The sequence below is a fragment of the Arachis duranensis genome, chromosome 7 (genome assembly GCF_000817695.3).
Source record: "Arachis duranensis cultivar V14167 chromosome 7, aradu.V14167.gnm2.J7QH, whole genome shotgun sequence".
Classification (NCBI taxonomy): Eukaryota; Viridiplantae; Streptophyta; class Magnoliopsida; order Fabales; family Fabaceae; genus Arachis; species Arachis duranensis.
In genome coordinates this window covers 43463887-43486101 of record NC_029778.3, presented here as the reverse complement: position 1 = coordinate 43486101, position 22215 = coordinate 43463887, and the positions used below count along the sequence as shown (strand labels likewise).

Sequence of the window (22215 nt, the reverse complement as noted above, 5' to 3'; positions counted from 1 at the left end):
TTGAACTCGCCCGAGTTCTATTGTGTTGATCTCTTTTCCTTTTAGGCTCAGGCTTTCGTTGTAACATCGCCGCGCTAGTTTTTGGTCGCCTTTTAGGGTGGCGATTCCTTTTGCGGTAGGGAACTTCTTACAGAGGTGTGGGGTCGAGACTATAGCTGCCAGTCTGTTTAGGGTTGGTCGCCCAATGAGGGCATTGTATGCTGAAGTGACGTCGACTATAATGTAGTCGATGCTTAATGTTTTAGATTGCTCGCCTTTTCCGAAGGTAGTGTGTAGCGAGATGTATCCTAAGGGGTGGATCGGGGTATCTCCTAGCCCAAATAGGTCGGTGGGATAGGCCTTTAGTTCTTTTTCTTCAAGTCCGAGCTTGTCGAATGCCGTTTTGAACAGGATATCTGCTGAGCTTCCCTGGTCAATCAGGGTTCGATGTAAGTTGGCGTTTGCGAGGATAATGGTGATTACCATTGGATCGTCGTGCCCGGGTATTATCCCTTGAGCATCTTCTCGGGTGGTTTGAAGTTTCGCGGTACCTTCTCCTTCATGATCTCTTGTGTGAAGGGATCATGGTTGCCTTCGGGGGTGGTGCCGCGTTCTGTCCGGTTTTTTAGGTTGGCCTCTATTTTCCGTAGTTTTTCTTCTAATTCTCTGCGCTTTCGAGCCTCCCTTCTCAGATCTTGTTCAGTTTCTTTCTGCTTTTTTATGTCCTCTTCGAGTTGTTTCAGTCGGTTTTGTTGTGCCCGGACTGCTTCTAAAATTTCCGAGCTCTTTTCTTTTTCGGAATTTTGTGGATCTTTGTTTGGGAGTGATGTCTTTGGGCGATTCTGTTTGTTTCCTCCTGGAGTGCGTGGTGATAGAGGGCTGTCCGGTCGTTCTCCAGTGTCAACTTCATCCTCTTGTTCTGATGCAGCGTGGTCATTGTTGGAGGGGTCGTCCGCCATAGTAGAGGGATGACTTCCAGGGTCCCCGGCAACGGCGCCAATGTTTCGAGGGTTACCTGAAACGTGTAGCTCGGTCGTTTTGGAGAAGCCCGAGGTGGGGGAACTGATGACCCGAGCTTGATATGTAGGGTGGTTGGTGGTTGTACCTGCAATGACACTCCGATGCTTAAGTTAGCATGGGTCCAAGCAGATATGTGTAGAATGTGGAATGTGTGTCATACCTGGGTGCTCCAGTGTATTTATAGTAGTTGGCCGTGATCTCCCCTGGATAAGATATTCTTATCTTATCTTATCTTTTTGGGAGTTTTATCTCTATCTTTGTGGAACCGCCTTTTCTAGGCCTTTTCGGCCTTTAGGTTTTGGGTTGCGTTCCTTTTGATGGGCCTTCTTAGCGTTATTGTCCGAGGTCCGACCTCAGGCGTGGGCCTTGGGACGAGGTCGGACCTTTCATGGATTTTGCCGAGTTGGAGGAGCTCGGTCAGGGTATGAACAGCAATTATTTCTGTTTTCCATTCAAACACGCTTGTTCCTATCTAAGATGTTCATTCGTGCTTCACTATGAAGAAGGTGATGATCCGTGACACTCATCACCTTCCTCAATCTATGAACGTGTTCCTGACAACCACCTCCGTTCTACATCAGATTGAATGAGTATCTCTTAGATTTCTTAATCAGAATCTTCGTGGTATAAGCTAGAATTGATGGCGGCAATCATGAGAATCCGGAAAGTCTAAACCTTGTCTGTGGTATTCCAAGTAGGATTCAAGGATTGAATGACTGTTACAAGCTTCAAACTCGCGATTGTTGGGCGTGATGACAAACGCAAAAGAATCAATGGACTCTATTCCGACATGATCGAGAACCAACAGATGATTAGGCGTGCTATGACAGAGCATTTGGACAATTTTCACTGAGAGAATAGGAAGTAGCCATTGACAACGGTGACACCCTACATACAGCTTGCCATGGAAGGAACTTTGCACTTTTGCATGTAAGAAAGTATTATGTTGCAAGAATTCAGAGGACACAGCATCTCCAAAACACCAACATATTCTCCATAATCGCGTACAATTATTTATTTTGTGCTCTTTTATTTTTCGTAATTCAAACTGATAATTATAATTGATATCCTGACTAAGAATTACAAGATAACCATAGCCTGCTTCAAGCCAACAATCTCCGTGGGATTCGACCCTTACTCACGTAAGGTATTACTTGGACGACCCAGTGCACTTGCTGGTCAGTTGTACGGATTGCAAAAGTGTGATTGCAATTTCGTGCACCACTTCTGCAGGTGTTTTCTTTAGGTGAATGGATCCACCTGTAGAATGGTCTAGTGACATCTTGGAGAACTCAGATAGACCATAATAGAATATATCCAGAATGGTCCACTCTGAAAGCATGTCAGAAAGACACTTTTTAGTCATCTGCTTGTATCTTTCCCAAGCTTCATAGAGGGATTCACCATCTTTTTGTTTGAAGGTCTGACCATCCACTCTAAGCTTGCTCTGCTTTTGAGGAGGAAAGAACTTAGCCAAGAAGGCCGTGACCAGCTTATTCCAAGAGTCCAGGCTATCTTTGGGTTGTGAGTCCAACCATGTTCTAACTCTGTCTTTTACAGCAAAAGGGAAAAGCATGAGCTTGTCGAATTCAGGATCTACTCCATTAGTCTTAACAGTCTCACAGATCTACAACAATTCAATTAAAAATTAATAGGGATCTTCTGATGGAAGTCCATGAAACTTGCAGTTCTGCTGCATTAGAGCAACTAGTTGAGGTTTCAGCTCAAAATTGTTTGCTCCAATGGCAGTGATTGAGATGCTTCTTCCATCAAACTTGGAAGTAGGTGTAGTATAATCACCAAGCATCCTTCTTGCATTATTGTTGTTAGGTTCGGCTGCCATATCCTTTTCTTGTTCAAAAATTTCAGTAAGGTTGTCTCTGGATTGTTGTTTTTTAGCTTCTCTCAGTTTTCTCTTCAGAGTCCTTTCAGGTTCAGGGTCAGGGTCATCTTCAACAAGAATGCCTTTTTTCTTGTTCCTGCTCATATGAAAGAGAAGAGAACAGAAAAGGAAGAGGAATCCTCTATGTCATAGTATAGAGATTCCTTTATATTAGTAGAAGAAGAAAGGAATAGAAGAAGGACAAGAGTTAAGAATCCAAACACAAGGGGGAAGATAGGTTCGAATTCTTGAGATGAAGAGAAGTGTTAGTAAATAAATAAATAAATAGAAGAAGATAAGAGGGAGAGAATTTCGAAAATAAATTTTGAAAAAGGGTTAGTGATTTTCGAAAATTAAGAGAAGAATTAAAATTAAAATTAAAATTTGAAACAATTAGTTAATTAAGAAAATTTTGAAAAAGAGGGAAGTCATTTTCGAAAATTAGAAGGAGAAAAGTAGTTAGGTGGTTTTGAAAAAGATAAGAAATAAACAAAAAGTCAATTAGTTAGTTGAAAAAGATTTGAAAATCAATTTTAAAAAGATAAGAAGTTAGAAAAGATATTTTGAAATTGATTTTGAAAAAGATATGATTAAAAAGATATGATTGAAATTTATTTTGAAAAAGATTTAATTTTTTTAAAATAAAATTGATTACTTGACTAACAAGAAACTAAAAGATATGATTCTAGAATTTAAAGATTGAACCTTTCTTAACAAGAAAGTAACAAACTTCAAATTTGTGAATCAATCTCATTCATTGTTAGTATAATTTTCGAAAATAAAGATAAAATTAAGAAAAAGATTTTTAAAAAATATTTAAAAAAAATTTCGAAAATTAATAGGAAAAATGAAAAAGATTTGATTTTTAAAAAAGGTTTGAAAAGATAAGATTTTTAAAATTGAAAATTTGACTTGACTTACAAGAAACAACTAATTTTAAAAATTTTTTACTAAGTCAAGTCAAATTTTCGAAATTTTGAGAGAAAAAAGGAAAAGATATTTTTTATTTTTGAATTTTTGATGAGGAGAGAGAAAAACATAAATATGACCCAAAACATGAAAATTTTGGATCGAAACCAATGATACATGCAAGAACACTATGAATGTCAAGATGAACACCAAGAACACTTTGAAGATCAAGATGAACATCAAGATTTATTTTTGAAAAATTTTCAAGAAAAGAAAACATGCAAGACACCAAACTTAGAAATTTTTAATACTTAGACACTATGAATGCAAGAATACATATGAAAAACAACAAAAGACACAAAACAAAAAAATTTAAAGATCAAACAAGAAGACTTGTAAAGAACAACTTGAAGATCATGAAGAACACATGCATGAATTTTCGAAAAATGCAAGAAAAAGAGAAATATGCAATTGACACCAAACTTAAAAATTGACTCAAGACTCAAACAAGAAACACAAAATATTTTTTATTTTTATGATTTTTTTATTTTTTTATTTTTATTTTATTTTTTTGAAAAATACATTTTTTTTTGAAAAATGAAAATGAAGAAAAAAATTTTTTGAAAAATTTTTGAAAATTTTTTTTTGAAAAGAAAATTACCTAATCTGAGCAACAAGATGAACCGTCAGTTGTCAAAACTTGAACAATCCCTGGCAACGGCGCCAAAAACTTGGTGCACGAAATTGTCATCATCAACAATGGCACCAAAAACTTGGTAGCACTCTCAAACGTGAATCACACTTTGTCACAACTCCGTACAACTAACCAGCAAGTACACTGGGTCGTCCAAGTAATAACTTATGTGAGTAAGGGTCGATCCCACAGAGATTGTTGGTATGAAGCAAGCTATGGTCATCTTGTAAATCTCAGTTAGGCGGATTCAAATGGTTATAATTATTTTTTGAAAATAATAATAAATAAAGCATTAAAATAAAGATAGAAATACTTATGTAATTCATTGGTGGGAATTTCAGATAAGCGTCTGGAGATGCTGTGTTCCTTTTGAATCTCTGCTTTCCTACTGCTTTCATCCAATTCTTCATATTCCTTTCTATGGCAAGCTGTATGTAGGGCATCACTGTTGTCAATGACTACATCCCATCCTCTCAGTGAAAATGGTCCAAATGCTCTGTCACAGCACGGCTAATCATCTGTCGGTTCTCGATCATGTCGGAATAGAATCCATTGATTCTTTTGCGTTTGTCATCACGCCTAACAATCGCCAGTTTGAAGCTCGTCACAGTCATTCAATCCTTGAATCCTACTCGGAATACCACAGACAAGGTTTAGACTTTCCGGATTCTCAAGAATGGCCGCCAATAATTCTAGCTTATACCACGAAGATTTTGATTAAGGAATCCAAGAGATATGCGCTCGGTCTAAGGTAGAACGGAAGTGGTTGTCAGTTACGCGTTCATAGGTGAGAATGATGATGAGTGTCATGGATCATCACATTCATCAGGTTGAAGTGCAACGAATATCTTAGAATAAGAATAAGCTGAATTGAATAGAAAATAGTAGTACTTTGCATTAAAACTCGAGGTACAGCAGAGCTCCACACTCTTGATCTATGATGTGTAGAAACTCCACCGTTGAAAATACATAAGTGATGGTAGTCCAGGTATGGCCGAATGGCCATCCCCCAAAATATGATATGAAATTCGAAATTAGGGAAAGGGACCCCTAGTACAATAGTAAAAAGTTCTATTTATACTAAACTAGCTACTAGGGTTTACAAAAATAAGTCTAAATGCAGAAATCCACTTCCGGGACCCACTTTGGTGTGTTCTTGGGCTTAGCTTGAACTATACACGTGCAGAGGCTTCTTTTGGAGTTAAACGCCAAGTTGTAACGTGTTTTTGGCGTTTAACTCTGGTTTGTGACGTGTTTCTGGCGTTTGACTCCAGAATGCAGCATGAAACTGGCGTTGAACGCCAGTTTGCGTCATTTAATCTCGAATAAAGTATGTACTATTATATATTGTTGTAAAGCTCTAGATGTCTACTTTCCAACTCCATTGAGAGCGCGCCATTTGAAGTTCTGTAGCTCCAAAAAATCTATTTTGAGTGCAGGGAGGTCAGAATCCAACAGTATCAGCAGTCCTTTGTCAGCCTCCTATCAGACTTTTGCTCAGGTCTCTCAATTTCAGCCAGAATATACCTGAAATCTCAGAGAAACACACAAATTCATAGTAAAGTCCAGAAATGTGAATTTAGCATAAAAACTAATGAAAACATTCATAAAAGTAGCTAGATCCTACTAAAAATTACCTAAAAACAATGCCAAAAAGCGTATAAATTATCCGCTCATTAGCGTGGCTCCTCTCTCAAATGAGGGTAGTAGGGCCTAAATGTGCCTAAATGTTGCAAGTTTGAGGCTTTTAAGCCTTGGGCTTGGGCCTAGTGAGGTCGGGTTCAACCGTTTTAGTATGCTGGCACAACTTTAGGTCAAAACCTTTAAGATTCGCGTTCTAAATATTTTATTTTTTTCAAATTATAAATTATAAATTTTTAACCTTCTTTACTCATATTTAATTTATTAATTAATTATGTATCATTTTTCTAGATTTTTACAATGATATTCATATTTTGCCCCTCCAACTCATGTTTGTTGGTTCTAAAATCCTCAAAGTAGAGACAAAAAAATCCAACACAATATCATAATTTTTAATTATTTTCTATAAAAATATTTATAAAAATTACTCTTTTTTTTGTGTCGTACTATTAAATTGCTCTCAATACAACATAACTCTACGTAAATAATAGCATTTATGAATTGAGAAATGCTATTCATTCTTTAACAATTATCTATTAATTAGCCATTGAATTTGATTTATTTATTATAATATTTTTTAATAAATTTATATTCCAATTTATAGAAAAATAAAATACATGATGTAACTTCTTTTTTTATCAATTGAGATTGTTATTTTTTTCAGTAAAAAAAATGGTTACGTTTGGATTTCAATTTATGATATTGATTTTTTTTTTGTTTTTCATCATCATCACCACTACACAAGTACAACATTGCTTTGTTTTCCTCTATTTAAATTTATTTCGATATTCATTAATATGAACAAAATTAGCATTCAGAAATTTGCACCAAAATCTTCAGAATTACAAACACATCTAAAATTAACATGAACAACATCAACACATTCAAAATTAGATATTGTACATCTAAATTATATTAATATTATAAATTTTAAATCAATAAAATAATAAAAAATATCCCAACACAAACACATAAAAAAATACTACAGACAAAAAATAACTTCTTTTTATTTGTTCATTTTTAGTTTCCAAAAAAGAGGTTTTTTTGGTTTTTTAATGAGACACTAAAATCGCTTAAAACGTATTTTGAAATATAATTTTGTTTTGGATGTATTTATAATTTATTTTGCATGCAATTATACTATTTTAGATATATTGTAAATATTTAATGTAGTATCTTAAATATGCTCAAGATACGTCTAAAATAATAAATGACAAATATAGTGCTTTTAAAATATATCTAAAATTCATCTCTTGTTCACACAAATCTTGTACGAAAATATATAGAAACACAAACACATCCACAATTAAATAAATAACATAAATACATTCAAAATTAGGTATTGGTAGTTTGGTACATCCAAATTATATTAATATTACAAATCTCAAATAAGACAGAATAAGCAAAAAAATTACCAACACAAACACATCCGAATAAAATACTAGTGACATATAAAAGATTATGCATAGATTAAAAAGATATAATCTTTTACAATATCAGAAAAAAGTGCGTTGCTGAGATGAGAGCCGCGGTGAAGAGACACAGAGGAGAAAGAAAAGAGGAAGAACGCGTTGCTAAGACATGTTTCCAGCGCTAATGAAGCTGACTGAGAAGCGCGACGTGAGAGAAGAGCACGGTGAAGATGAGAAGCACGCTGATTGAGGAGTGCAGTGACGGAGGAGGAGTGTGAGGTGTTGCAGGTCTAGATTTTGCGGGGTTTAAAAGTTTTACTCGAGTAAAACATGTTTTCGAATATTTATGGTAGGAATGGCAACAGGTCAGGGCAGGGCACGGGATGCCTCCCTACTCCCTCTCCCGGTCCCCCAAATTCGCTCTTCGTTTCCACCCCCAATCCCTGCCATAAGGAAATATTGCCCTCTATTCCCGTTCCCCATGGATCTCCATTTTCTACGGGCCCCATTCTCTAAACTTAAAGTCAAGTGGAAGGAGAGGAGGAGAATTAAAGGAGGGACAACCGGCAACTGCGACAAAGATGCTCTCAACGACAGACAGCGGCTTCTTTCTATTAGACGCAAGCGGACGACGAACAGCGAAGCAGAGCTCAGAACAGTGGAGAGGGGAACAAACGCAGTCACACAGCGGTGAAGAGGGAAAATGACGCTATGATCAGAGATAACAAGGTGGCGAAGGATATAGTTGAGTATTTAAGTATATTTAATAATTTGGGAATTAGTGGAGATCGGACAGGGATCTCCGCTCGGGTTCTCGCGCTCTACTTTAGGAGAATTTTGTTTTTTATTCTTATATTCGCGGACAAATTTTCTATCTTCGTGTCTCTATTTAGGGTGATTTTTGTGAAAATCCTTGCACTTCGGAGAGTTTTGCCATTTCTAATTTAGGGATTTATTTTAAGATGTGTTAGTGTTTAAAAAATTTAAAACAAATTTAGAGATTTAAAGTTTAATTTTGTGTTATTTAAGTTTTATTTTTAACTTATATTTTAAATTTTAAAAATATTAAATTTATTTAGATGTATTTATTTTATTATTTTTTAAGTTAATATAATAAAAAATTGACTAAGAAAATAATTTAAAAGATATCTGGTTGAATTGTTATGAATTTATAAGTTTGAGCATGTGAACAAACAAAATATGTTAGGCTATAACATTTTCCTCATATGAAAATATAAACTTATGCTTTCAATAGTACTATGCATCATATTCAAATATACATAACAAAAATCAAGCTTTCCTTTCATTTCATTCCTTTCAAAAGTTATACTGTACAACAACATTAAATTTTACTGTGGCATTCCTTCTTTTTAAAAGGAAGCCCTAGAAGAATAAAAAATAGGAAACTTTCAGAAAATAAATAAAAAGAATAGATAAAAAAAAATACAATCCCTCACCTCTTCACTCAATTTACACTCCTCACACCAAACTCAAATCAAATAAATAGAAATCAGAAAGTATAACTGTGTATGAACACCAAAGTTTTGCTAGGTTACTGAGAATCGCTTTCAATGTGTTGCAGTAAGAATTGGAAATCAGACCTTTGCCTGAGGATTGGTGGTGGATCCACTTCCATATCTGATAGTCTGATGTCACTCATAGATCGGAACATCTCCTCCATCAGGAATGGTATGCTGAATGTTGTACAAGGAAACAGTGCAATAGCTTGTCAAGGAATATTTTTCCATAGAGCAAACATCTAAATTGGTCCCAAAAAAATTTAAATCGGACATTTTTTTACCCTCAACAAAATTTTATTATTTTAGAAGTCTTGTAGACGAATTGGTCACTATATAAGGAGGACTAATTTTTCTTATAATAAAATTTGTTAAAGATTAATTTACCAAATGCACATATTATAAATTTCATTAAAAGTGATAAAGGAACTAATCTGCCTTAGAGGTATAATTTTCAGGGGCTTCTAAAGTAATAAAAGTTTATTGAGGACCAAAATGTCTGATTTAAAATTCGTTAGGAATTAGTTTGAATATATACTGTTTTCTATATGCTGCATAATGGCTTCTTGGTATGGATCATACAAAAAGTAAAGTTTAGAATGGATATAGGAACAAATTAATAATTAATTACCTGGAGTCCACTTCAAGAAGGAATGAGTTATTGGGCATGCTTGTCGAGTCTTCTGTCATAAGTACTCTCATTCTACTTATGACCTGTACAGAATAATAATAACAAGAAATAATTTGAACATGCTTTTAGGCTTTATCTGTAATTTTGTGTAAGGTTATCTAATGCAGAATGAACTCATGATAGTTGTCCCAATTGTTTTAATTCTCAATGTGAATTCAGGGTCAGTTCTTTTGGTGTTACGATATATTGTTCATAGTTATATTTCCCATTTTGAAATTCGGTCAGTTGCCCCAAGATTTAATACCTATCTGTGGATTATTGTAGCAGATTAGCAATAGTTTTTTAGGTATTGCTATTCCGTTGTCATTTATTATACCTTTTGAAGCAAACAATGTATGCAAGTATTTGCCTTAAAATGGAAATGAAAGCTTGCGAAAAATATTTGGACAACGGAGCATTAGTTCTGCATATATATGTGAACAAAGAGACAAGCACTTACTTCTGGAGATAATCCCTGAGATCCATACTTGTCATCCCAGAACATAGTTCCAATACGATATATTTGTGGAATACTTAACACCTGATATAGGAAAATAGTAAACAAAAAAATGTTAGGTTATATATATTGACATGAATCAGAATAACTCCATTTTCCCCTAGAACTTTTAACCATGTGAGTTTAGAGTTTAGAGAAATCATCCTTAATAGAAATCCTTAAGTTTGAGTGAAGCATATTGATGTGTTGGATGGATGAGTTAGTCAAGTTACCGGGCAGAGTTCATTGGTGATCTCTTCCAAAGATTTGTGAGCCTTTTGATGCAAGACCTGCATAAATGAAGAAATTTTTAAGAATTGAATAGAGGGAAAGGGAAAGGAAGAGTGCATTCTCTTTAATCTCAATCAGATTGTGTACCAGAAATCCGACAGCTTGGCGTATTTGTTTGAGTTCATGCCAAGATGACCCAGCAAACTGCAGTGTAAAAATACATAGAAAGTGAGTTTCTTGTGCTTCTGTCCTTTTCACTCTGGCCATGGTTTATGGCAAATATCTAATCTTTACCTGATCTGTTGCTTTAAGACACCACAGTTCCAACTCATGCAAACCTGCCTTCAAATATTCTCCATTGCTAAAGGAGCAGCACTCTCGACGAAGCAACAAACTGAGAGAATCATGTTCACAGCATTAGGAGAACTTACATTAAATTGAATCAGTGTTTACTACTCAAATATGCTTAGAGAAATTGAAGAAAATCGTCTCACCTATTAAAGAGTTGGACATTCATGAATGAGAAAACCTGACTAAATATCTTCCCTGTTATCATGGAAGGGACCTGAAGTCACAAGATCATGGAATATTGTGAAATCTCTTCTCTTGTAAGTATAACCCAACAAAGAAAATATTGAGTACTACTTCATACTTACATAGTTATCAGACAGTACACCCAAGATTTCATCTAGCTTGTTGACAATGCTTTTCCAGTGCATGTGCAGTGCCTGTTGTTTTGCAAGTATATTCGAATGGATGTTTCTGGATGACCCTCTTATTGATCTGGTTCTTATGGCTCTTGGTGCCTGTTAATGGTGATAAAAGATTTATTAGATCATCCCATATCTAATCCCATGTTGTGATTTGGAAGTTTTTCTTATGGCCTAGCAAATTGGAGGTTGATATATATGATGTGTGGAAATGTGTACATGACAACATTTGTCTCGTGAGAATTTGTTAGTTTTTATTGTGAGGTGATGCTTTAATTTCCTAAGGAGTTAGCATTTTGATGTAGTTCTTGCTAGTTGCCTTAACTTTTTTTTCGAGAGATGTTTTGAGGAGATGTGAGTAAATTGGACTTCTATAATTTGTTCTTTCTTATATTCAATTTATCACTAGACAAAATACAAAAATACTAATTTTTGTGTCTTGATCTGTTATCAAAACCAAACGCAGCTTAGTATTCTATCTTACTGCTGGAGGTACTATATTCTTATAGAAGGTTTTCTTGAAAATGATGATTTACCTGAATACACAAATTCAAGAATGGGCTGATCTCCTTCTTTAAACTGTCACGGATCATTCCATATATCTTCTCAACATATGCAGTCAAATGTTGCTTAAACAGAATTGCTGGGTACTTGGCTTCCACTTTAGATTGGTCATTGTGCTTGTCCACCATTCCACTATAACCACTTGAAATCCCAATTCCCAATGAAGATGAACGTAAACCCTGGTTTTGTATATCAACAACCAATATAGTTTCTTTTATATTGATATAATACAAGGAAATTTGAGTTTTCAAAGCTTACCTGTGCCATTTTTCCAAATAGAGTGGCAGGGGAGTTTCGATTGCGTGACACCATCTTAGATGTGTTGCTGACCTTGAGTGTGCATTGCAGATAGAACAGAAGTGTTGAAGTTGTTGAAAGCCAATATGCTAGATCATTGATTCCTTCTTGACTCTGCCAGCATAAAAAATAGTAAGTTGATTTAATAATACATGAAGTTTCAAGAGCCGATGTTGTTAACTAGAATTACTTAATCTTTATTGAGGTATTAAAGTTCTTGGAAGATTCTACCTCTATAGATGATCGGATGGTGTGACTAATTTTATCAAATATATGTGTCTTCTCTGCTTCAAAGGATCTCCAATGAAGAAGTGCTTTATAAACAATACAAGCAACTGCTGGTCTGTTGTTCTCGAAACGCTTATCTTCGGTAAGGCACTTGAGCAGTGCATCATAACTTTCCTGTTTACAGGCTGCTGCCTGTCTGTGAGTGATCTTTGTTTTGTAAGGAAGGAGACAGCTGCTCTTGGTTCCTGAAAATATAATTTTTATTATTTGATATAGAACATTATTTTATTTAGTTATCCAGAAATACAAAATGAACAAATGAGGTAAGTTGGAAATACTTTTCTTCCACGGCATTCTTCCTCGGCTAGATGTCCATTGTCTAGATTCTGCACCTTCATAAAAGATAATGTCATAAAATGATTTGTTTTTGTAAGAAAAATTAAAGTGGTGTACCTTGATTTGTGGAGTCACATTATCTGCTACAATTCTTTGTTGGATATGTTGTTCGTGTTGATCAGCAGAAATTTCCTGGTTTGTTGCTATTATATCTGGGTGAACTTTCTGCTCCATGGCAGCTGCTTCTGCCTGGTCCCGCAGGCGTTCATTCTCTGATTCTAGGTTTGCTATCTGATCCTTTAGGCTACAGAAAGCATTAGAGTTTCAGTATTTCACTATAGAAGAGTATATATTATGCCAGGGTTATTGTAGCAATTACTTCTGGTATTTGATGTAAGTTTTTAAATCTTCACTAAAACTATTCACTTATTTGCGTTATCTGTAGAAGGTACAGAAAAGAAAGTAACAAATATTGTAAAACACGCCATGAATTTTTATTTATTTATTTGTTTTTTGCGGAAAGGAAAATAAAGGAAGAGAGAGCCTAAAATTAAAGTAAGCATATCATTTATATTATCACCATATTGCCAAGGGATACTAAAATTTAAAGTTGGCTAGATTCAAGTTCATCAGTGCCAGACTGATATTTTCTGATGCTAGATATCACAAAAGAAAAGGAATAATAGAAGGTGCAAATAGTATATAGTTCTTACATTTTGATCTCTTCGGAAAGATCTTCATTTTTTGATTCTACCAATGCCTGCTGGCATAGCACTTGATTTTCAGTTTCGAGGTTGGACAAGCTCACTTCCAATCTGGAGTTAAAAATAATAGACCGTTAGTGGCAATATATATGATGGAAAGGATGTTGCATGATTCGGAGCTAAGCAACCTTTCAATAGTCTCTTGAAGTTGTGTTGCTTTTAGTTGTGCTTCTTCTGCCTCTTTAATCCTAGCTTGATTCTCATTTTCAATTGCTGAGCACTTTTCTTCAAATTCTTTAATCTTCTTCTTCAACTCCTCTACTTCAGTCTATGTATTCAGAAGTTAAATGAAATTACATGTCATCTTATTAATTATGATGTGAAAAACAATGCATACATGCTGCTGTATTTTTACTATCTGAATCGTCATTTGATGGTTTGACATTGCATCCGAAATTGTGTTAGCACGTAGCAGCATTTTCTATCTTAATACCCAAGAATCAATACGTTTTCTTGGATGAGGAAGTTTCTATTCTTCTGCAAATAATCATACATTCTATTCCATGAGGCACCATTTTATAATTTTTTGTAACTTAAATTTCTACTGGAAAATGACATAGCCTTCTTCTTGAGAAAGAAAAGGGGTTAAAAGTATAGTCCTTTCTTTCGTATATACTATTTAAAAATATCACATAATTTCTTTCATGAAATTTTATCTGCAGTATTGGAACTTCTACCTATAGTAATTCTGATGTTTTCAGCATTAAACTTCTGAAAGTAAATTGTACCATTCTGAGATGGAAGTTGAGATTTACCTCCAGCTCCTCATTTTTATTTGTTAGTAACTCTAGCTTTGTGTTGTCCACAACAGGAACCTCTTTAATTACTGGTGGTGCTTGCTCAATAGCTAGTTTTGCTGCTTCTCTTTCATGAATAATTGCAGCGCGGGCTTCATCTAGCTGACCTTGTATTTCTTGTAAAGTGTTTTGTAGTTTTGCAATCTCTTGTCCTTTAGCTTCTTCAAGGTCAACCTGAAATTTGTTTTTTCTTGATTAGTTGATGTGGATACAAAAGCTTTATGAACAAATTAGTTTCTCCTTTCACTGCTATTTTGAATGATTTGCAGTATGGACTGTGCAGTTACTTTTGATTTAAGAGAATATTCTGAATCAAAATAATTCCTTTTATTTTATTTCTATTCACCGTGGAAACAGCCACTGACATAATTATCAAGTTAGGCTACGTACATTACACCTTTTGGGTGCGGCCGTTCCCCAGACCCTGCATTAATGCAGGATGCTTGTGCATCGGGCTGCCTCTTTTTTACATCTATTCACCATAACGCTTAAAGCGATTTGGCATTCATAATGGAGTATTAGTTGAAAGAGTCCTTACCCTCATGTGCTTTTCGATGTCTAATCTCCATGTAAGCTCCTCAACACGCTTCTCCAACTTGTCCTTTGCTTCCTTAAGTGCTCCAGTATCCCTTGCAGCCTACACAGTAACTTAAAAATGAGCATGCCTTTTTATTTTTTCAAATATCCCTTCTTTCCTTATAGATATTCTAAAAGAATTGGAAGAAAGCTTATGAAATAAGAAACATAAGAATAAATAAAACTCACTATCCGAAGCTTTCTGAGCTCTCTTCTTGCTACTCTGGCTCTCCAGAGACACTGAAATATAATAGCTGTTCTCCTTTGTTGTTTGTAATCAGAAAGAGCTTGAACTCTTCTCCATTGTGTCTTTGAGAGGAAAATAAAATAGAATAGTCAACATTCAATCTAAGAGACACAAAGTATTCATATAATTCATGTAGATGAATATGGTGGTCATAAATTCATGATCTATTTTGGTGTTAGATACTCCTTCTAGCTGTCTTTACCTGAAGTTTGATTGAAGCCTTCGTTTGTCTTCGGTACCTAAATTCGTTTCGTGCGGCTAATGCTCTCATTCCAGATTGAATTACTATAGAACATCCTTGTAATGATGTGTAATTCATTCTTGCTCTATGTGCACGCACATGCTTCTGTATCCTGATTGAGGCTGCTTCTCTCCTCATATTTTCATAGAGTTCACGTGCAAGTTTTGCTGAAATATTAATGCCAAAGGAAAATAATTCAGTTCAGTTACTTTTGGCACAACACCATCACAATGATGCAATCAAGAAATAGGAATACATGAACTGAAAACAGAAAGTTATGTGAAGACAGCTTACCTCTCCAAATTTTCTGGATATGAATTGTAGCATTTCTCAAGGTGATAAACTCTTTTCTTGTTAAATGTGTACGGATTTGTCTCTGTATGAGTCTTGCTGCTTTGGCTAAGACTTCAGCTCTTCGTGCATCTAATTCGGCCATCTGTCCAGCTCTGAGGAATACCTTTGTTTTCCCCATCTGATCGAAAGTGACAATACATGGTGAGGGAAAATGAATTAGAGCTTATAACTTATAAGTTACTAGCAATTTTTTTGGGACAATTGTGCCTTTTTCTTGAATCTGACATGTTATGGAATGTATATACTTACTTGATAGCCTTTTAATCCCATCTTATCACATATGGCAATAGCTGCCTTTTTCTCATCTGACCTGCACAGAAGAAAGACTCACTTATCATGAGGTTTTATATGTGAAGACTTAACAATATATATTTGTTTGAGTTAACACTTAACAATGAGAACAATAGGCCTATGCTTTTATTTCAAATCAGTCTCAATTGATTTTCTGATATCTATATGAGCTACATAATAGATAATTCTTATTGTTATTTTCAAGTTATGCTTTAGGTAGTTTTACATAAAATTGCTTGTATTACATCTTCGCTTTATCATTCTTACACTATAATGTTTTATGAATATGGTTTTCAGTTTTCTTTTAATAAACCTAAAATTGTCATTTTCTTGTAAAGTAAAATAATCTAATACCCATCAAGGACATCTGGAGCTAGCATTCCAAAACGGTCAAGGAACTCTTCAAATGTTCTTTTCGTTGGATATCCGGCACAACTAATCCTTATTGCCTCAAGTACTCCCTGCAAGTTCACCGGTTGAATAAACTTCTTTGGTGGGAGGGAATAATCTAATTTACTTTACTCTTGTACATTTTAGAGAGTAGGACACATTTAACTTACTCCACATCTTAACTGATTTAGGACATTGAAGTTCTCAAAGATTCCTGGCTGCAAGACTGTATTTGGCTTCACACACCTTATGTAATGTGGTTCTGTTGTGTTCAGTGTCTCCATGAGAGATTGTAGTTGTTGCTGGATGTTTAAGATTAGATTCAGAAGCAATTCATGCATTGGTTAAGTGTTCGAAGCAACAAGTATCCATTTGATATTACCTTAAACTGAGAACCAATGGAAGAAAATTTTGATTGCTTTGATGTTTCCTCAGGTAAAGGAGGGAAAAGATTTGCAACAAATGAGCACTTGGATGCACATAAAAGAGCTTGATGCTCCGCTACTACGTAATCTTTATTTTTATCGAGGAAATAATCTGCTTGATATGTGACCTGTACTAAGAAGGATTTGTGAAAAGAAATTAACATTTTTACTTTTTGTTGACTGGATTGGATGGCCAAGAAAGAAATTCAAACTTTATGGACACAGAAAATAAGAGTTTATTGAGCTTACATCTCCAGCATAATGGTTAATTGTGAAGTTTGTCCGAGAAAGTTTTGGTTTGCTGAAGCGCTTGTGTGCTTTATATGTCTGGTACATCTTTTGTGCAAAAGTCTCATGAGTTGACTTGGGGAACATGCTGCAGAAAATACAAATACAAATTCAAATGGTGTTTTCACTTGTTTGAAGGGGAGCTTTTAATTTAGTACTGTATAAGCGAGTTCGACCAACATGTTTGCGCCTCTTTTGGAAATTATTTTTCATGCTTGTTATAAAATTTGTTTTCATCTGTCTTGCTATTTGGATATATTCACAATATTTTGAGAAAAATGACATACCATGCTTCATCAAGAAGAGCAATTATTCCCCCAGGTTTCTGCAAGCAAGAAATAATCAGTTTCATGTCTTTCGTGGTTTCATCTGGTATAGCTGATCCATACACAAGCAATGATGACACAAAGTCTCTTGTTACCTTCTCAATAAGATCAAGAACATCTTGATTATCCACAAATTCAACATAGCTCCAATTGATTTCCTCTTTGGTGTACTCTTCTTGCTCCATCTTGAATACATGCTGTTGAAATATATACATTTCTATATTAATATTTGCAGCAACAAAAATGCTCAAATTGTGTTTGTAAGGTAAATAGCCTTGCCTGGTTGAAATGTTGTTGCAACTTCTCGTTCGTTAGGTTGATGCATAGTTGCTCAAAACTTACAAAATGTAGAACAGGTTAAGACTATATAATATAGGAATGCAGAAATTTTCCTTATTATGCAAAATTATTGTACTATACCTGTTGATCTTGAAGCTCTCAAACCCATAAATATCAAGGACTCCTATTATGCTTACTGCATTGGAGTCTTGACCAATTGAACTGTTAATCTTGTCAACAATCCTGCCATATTTTGATAATTCATTTAGTTTACTCTTTGACTCAGCTGAAAGTTCTCTTATAAGGGTTTAGCTAATATGTGTTCTTAGGGCACATAATAAGCTTACCATTAGTGGAAGGTTTTAAATTTTTTCATTTAATAGATACAGAACAAATGCATTGGAAACTTAAGATTTTCGTATTTCCAATAAAAACTTTCTCAATTTGTAATCTGCACATGATAGATACACCCCTCTTATTAATTGGAAGTAGAGATCATTTATTTGCAGGATGGTTTCTTAGGATTTATTATGAATTAATATTATGATTGCTGTTGTTCAGTAGTAGTAGAATATTTCCAAGATATCAAAGTTTTGTTATTGCTGGTTTTTTTTAGAATTATTGTCTTAAATCTAGTATCAGACTGCTTAAAGAAGCTTACCAATCAAACAGTTTTGAGTAAACCGTCTTTGACAAAGCATCTCGGCTCAAAGAAGCTGAGTCCGGGTCGAGTGGTTTTGTAATATTGCCATCAGGAGTAACAATGACACGCTTGCAAAGTGAGTCCTCTAATGCTTTCTCATCACACCTGAACAAATGGTGAGTCAAAGGACAATAAAGGTGAAATACTGAAACTAGAGGCATTTGTGGATGGATCTATGATTTTTACATGAACAACTCTGCAGCTGTCCGAAGGTGGAACAGTGATTTTTCATCTTTCAGTTTGGAAGAATCAACTTCAGTCCCTTTGACAAAGTCAATGTTACCAAGGTGGAGGATTGCCGCGACCACACGAAAGATAGCATCCTGTGTAAGGAAATTTTGTTAAATTAAATATATGTATAGAAAGAAATCAATGCTTCATTGAAATAATAAAATTTGATTCACAAATGTGATGATCCTATACCTGTTCTTCCTGGTTGATTCCTACAATATCCATTGCATTTCTGGTCTCCAAGTACTCTTTTGCATCATCTACATTTGAAACTTCATAACAGTTTGATTGATTAAGATAGTGGAATTGCTTTGGATTCCCTAACTTGTACTTCTTTACATCCTATTGAGTAAAGTGTAACAGTTAGTCTTGTGAGTGATAAATTATGTTTAATTTCTTTCAGGATTATTATGGAGAATTCATTCACCTCTGGTGGTGCTGAACAAAGCATGTAAAAGCAGTGATAGTTTCTCTCCGGGTCGGACACTTGGCATACTCGTGACCTCTCTAGGAGATATGTTCTAATTGCAGCTCCAGAAATTTTCCCATTCTTGTCGAATTGGATTTCTACAAATTTGCCGAAACGACTGCCACAAACTCCGACAGTTTTATTAGGATAAGAAGAAAAGTGGAAACTATGACATAAAATCTGAACTTTAAAAGCCTCTAAAATTTACCTTGAATTGTTATTTTTGACAGTTTTGGCATTTCCAAATGCTTCTAACACTGGATTGGACTGAAGAAGTGAAAATGTTACTACATGTACATGGTGTTAACAGCGGTTGAAGAAACAATTGAAGAAGTATTCAAACTCACCTCCAAAACCTGTTGTTCTACCGTTCTTCCTTCCGTACCTGATCTTCCTCCCATGAATGCTAGATATCTCATTAACATTTTGGTGGTTTCTGTTTTACCAGCTCCACTCTCTCCACTCACCAGAATGGACTGGCTTCTACTTTCATTTATCATTGCCCTGACATGTTAAATGATTCTGATTTTCATCAAATTCTTTTCCTCTGATTTTAAATGTACTCCAAATCTATTTCTGCATTGTTATATACCTGTAGCAGGTGTCGGCAACGGCGAAAAGGTGAGGGCTAAGCTCTCCAAATGCTGCTCCTTTGTATTGCTCCATCATATGGATATCATACAAGTGTGGCAGTCGTCGAAAAGGATTCACTGCAATTAAGATATTCCCTGTATATGTCTGTTTGTTTCAATTTCAAGATGTTAAATATTGCTCATTTCTCTTAGAATATTGGCCTATAAATACATTTAGAGTTTTATGAACCGGTTGCGACTCACATATATCTCGTTAAGAGAAAAACGAATGGCAAGGTTATGAAGGACTCCTGGCTCATGGAGGTATGCCAGCTTTGTCATGTCATCAACTCCTGCTGCTGGCGCTTCTGTATCTTTCGGATAAATACTCGAAATCTCTGCCACCACCTGAAATTGAAGGTAATGCTAATGTTTATCTGCCTTGTTTACTTGTATTTTTAGCTCAAGAGTATAGTGATACATGCTTGACTTTCAAGTATAGCTTTTGGTCTCTTATTTAGAAAACAAAATGCTACTTTATGATTTGAAACTCTAATTTGGACATATTTGAGGGAAAGAAGTTATATATATTTTTTATGTTCTGAAAAATATTTTTCTATGACTAAATTTAAATTATATATTAGTAATAGTGAAAATGAAAATTGCAACTGTATCTCTAATGCTAAAACTTTTGCATTGATGCTATTATGAAGTAAATAGCAACTCATTGGCTAGCGACAACTCTTAAATAGATCCCTGATTTGCGATGGATTAATTCTTGGCCTTTAGGTGGAGAGATTCAGTGAGAAACCAAAAATCAGATAATCACATAGTATAGCTACTCCATGTCTACAATTTGGATCCATAGTAGTCAAGAACAAGGTTCTGAGGAAGTTTGTATTGTTTCACTAATAGCTAACAGAGCTTTTGAGTTTCCAGTTACATGATCAGGTAAAAGAAAAGAAGCTTACAGTTCTTCCATTTGAAGTAACGATGGTAGCATTTTTGCCATTGATTTCTGTCACCACACCAACCATCACAAAAAAAAAAAAAGAAAGGAGATCAACAAAAAAATGAAGTAAAATGTCATCTATGGTGTGAAGCTTACCATTATGCTAAATTCTGCTTTTCATGAAAATCAGATAACCGAGCCGAACTGAACCAAGCCAAACCGATCCTAACAAGATAGTTACTAGAAGATAGAGGATGCAGAGAGGCTCAGAGAACAGAAATGAATGTTCTAAAGGGAAACTAAAAAAGCTGAAGAAATGCCAGGTTGGTTACTCTTTAAGCTAAAAAGTTGTAGCAATAGCATATTAGCATGCATTACTTTCCTTTACCTCACACCTCACTTACCACCCTTTCTCTTCTTAGTCCCATGTAATTTATTTATTCATTTTTATTTTTTTATTGCTCCTTCCACGGTAGATGCTTACATGGAACCAGGAGAGCTAAGCCTCAGATTTTTTTTTAAAAAAAAAGAAAAAAGCAAACTGTTTACATTTTAAAATATTGAAATCATGTGTCTGCGGCTTGCAACATGATCACTGTGGTGGGGCCATGTTGCTTAAGACATACGGAGAATGAAACCACCACCGCCCAGGTGATAATAGTTCACAACTTGTTCCTTTCGGAATGTGATATTATTGTTTTTTTTTTTAATTTTAATAATTTTGCCTTTGATTTGGTATGATCTGTGTCTGATGTATTATATGGTAGTGAGCGGTAGCATGAATAAAATGAAACAGCTGGTTCATTCTGGTGACTGTACTCACAAAGTTAGATTTTAATCTAATTTACTCATTGGTAAAGATTCATGCATAAATGATTCAGTAATGCTAGGAAAAAAAAAAGGTTAAAACTGATCTTATTTAGTATTTATTAATTGTCGCAACAATTAATGAATGCTATATAAGGTAAGTTATGACTGTTTTTGGCTAATTTTCTTTGGTTACCAAACATTTTCGTAAATGATTGTATGTCATTATCTAACATTAATATTCGACTTCAATCAGAAAAGAAGAATAGGTTGGCCAAACATTCAAAGATAGTGGCTACAATTTTCAAATAAGATTTTTCTTTTTTTAGATTATTATAAAACAGAGTGAATATAAGTATTTAACTAATAATGTTTCTGCATATAAATTTTCATACTTTCTGTTGGCCTTTAATATTCACTGCATTATATCCCTAAAGTCTTAATTCAGGCATGGTTTTTAATAACTAAATTGAGTTAGATGTCAATGCATGTAATTCGTTTTGGTATTTAAATAACATACCTTTTTAATGTTTTCGACATTGCAATTCTAAGGAAAGAAAAACTCAATTCAATATTCCCATAGTTAACATCTTTACTAACCATATTAAGTTATATGTCTATATTTTCGTTTTAAATAATAGAAGTAATTAAAATCTATACTTACATGTTAATCTAGATGTATATTATCCATAGATGGCATGTTACTTTAAGGAGAGTTGGTATATTGTTAGGGGGAAAAACTTAGGTATTCAATGGAATATCTGTTGGGAATAATACAGCATTTCTCTTTGAGAAAATACTTTTCACAGAGAAATAAAATAGACACAATCACAACACAAGAATTTAACGTAGAAACTCCAATTACTGGAGAAAAAACCACGGCCGTTGCCAAATGACAACCAAAGAATATCACTATG

At 34.7% G+C, this 22215-nt stretch overlaps 1 protein-coding gene across 1 annotated transcript; it reads right to left on the bottom strand.

Annotated features, from left to right (window-relative positions):
- Positions 1-8818: 8818 nt before the first annotated feature.
- On the bottom strand, positions 8819-20571 carry LOC107458889 (myosin-12-like). The gene is given in 39 exon segments (XM_016077103.3): positions 8819-9231; positions 9686-9768; positions 10185-10265; positions 10454-10510; positions 10599-10655; positions 10746-10845; positions 10946-11016; positions 11108-11257; positions 11698-11904; positions 11984-12136; positions 12254-12436; positions 12439-12495; positions 12589-12642; positions 12704-12890; positions 13300-13401; positions 13479-13618; positions 14106-14321; positions 14686-14784; positions 14913-15032; positions 15173-15378; positions 15506-15683; positions 15815-15875; positions 16211-16317; positions 16417-16548; positions 16629-16799; positions 16921-17047; positions 17247-17284; positions 17381-17482; positions 17565-17622; positions 17706-17807; positions 18226-18372; positions 18454-18590; positions 18691-18840; positions 18926-19085; positions 19176-19234; positions 19315-19471; positions 19560-19705; positions 19804-19947; positions 20511-20571. Coding segments are annotated over 38 exon segments (4575 nt in total). The 5' UTR covers positions 19882-19947; positions 20511-20571; the 3' UTR covers positions 8819-9089.
- Positions 20572-22215: the final 1644 nt, after the last annotated feature.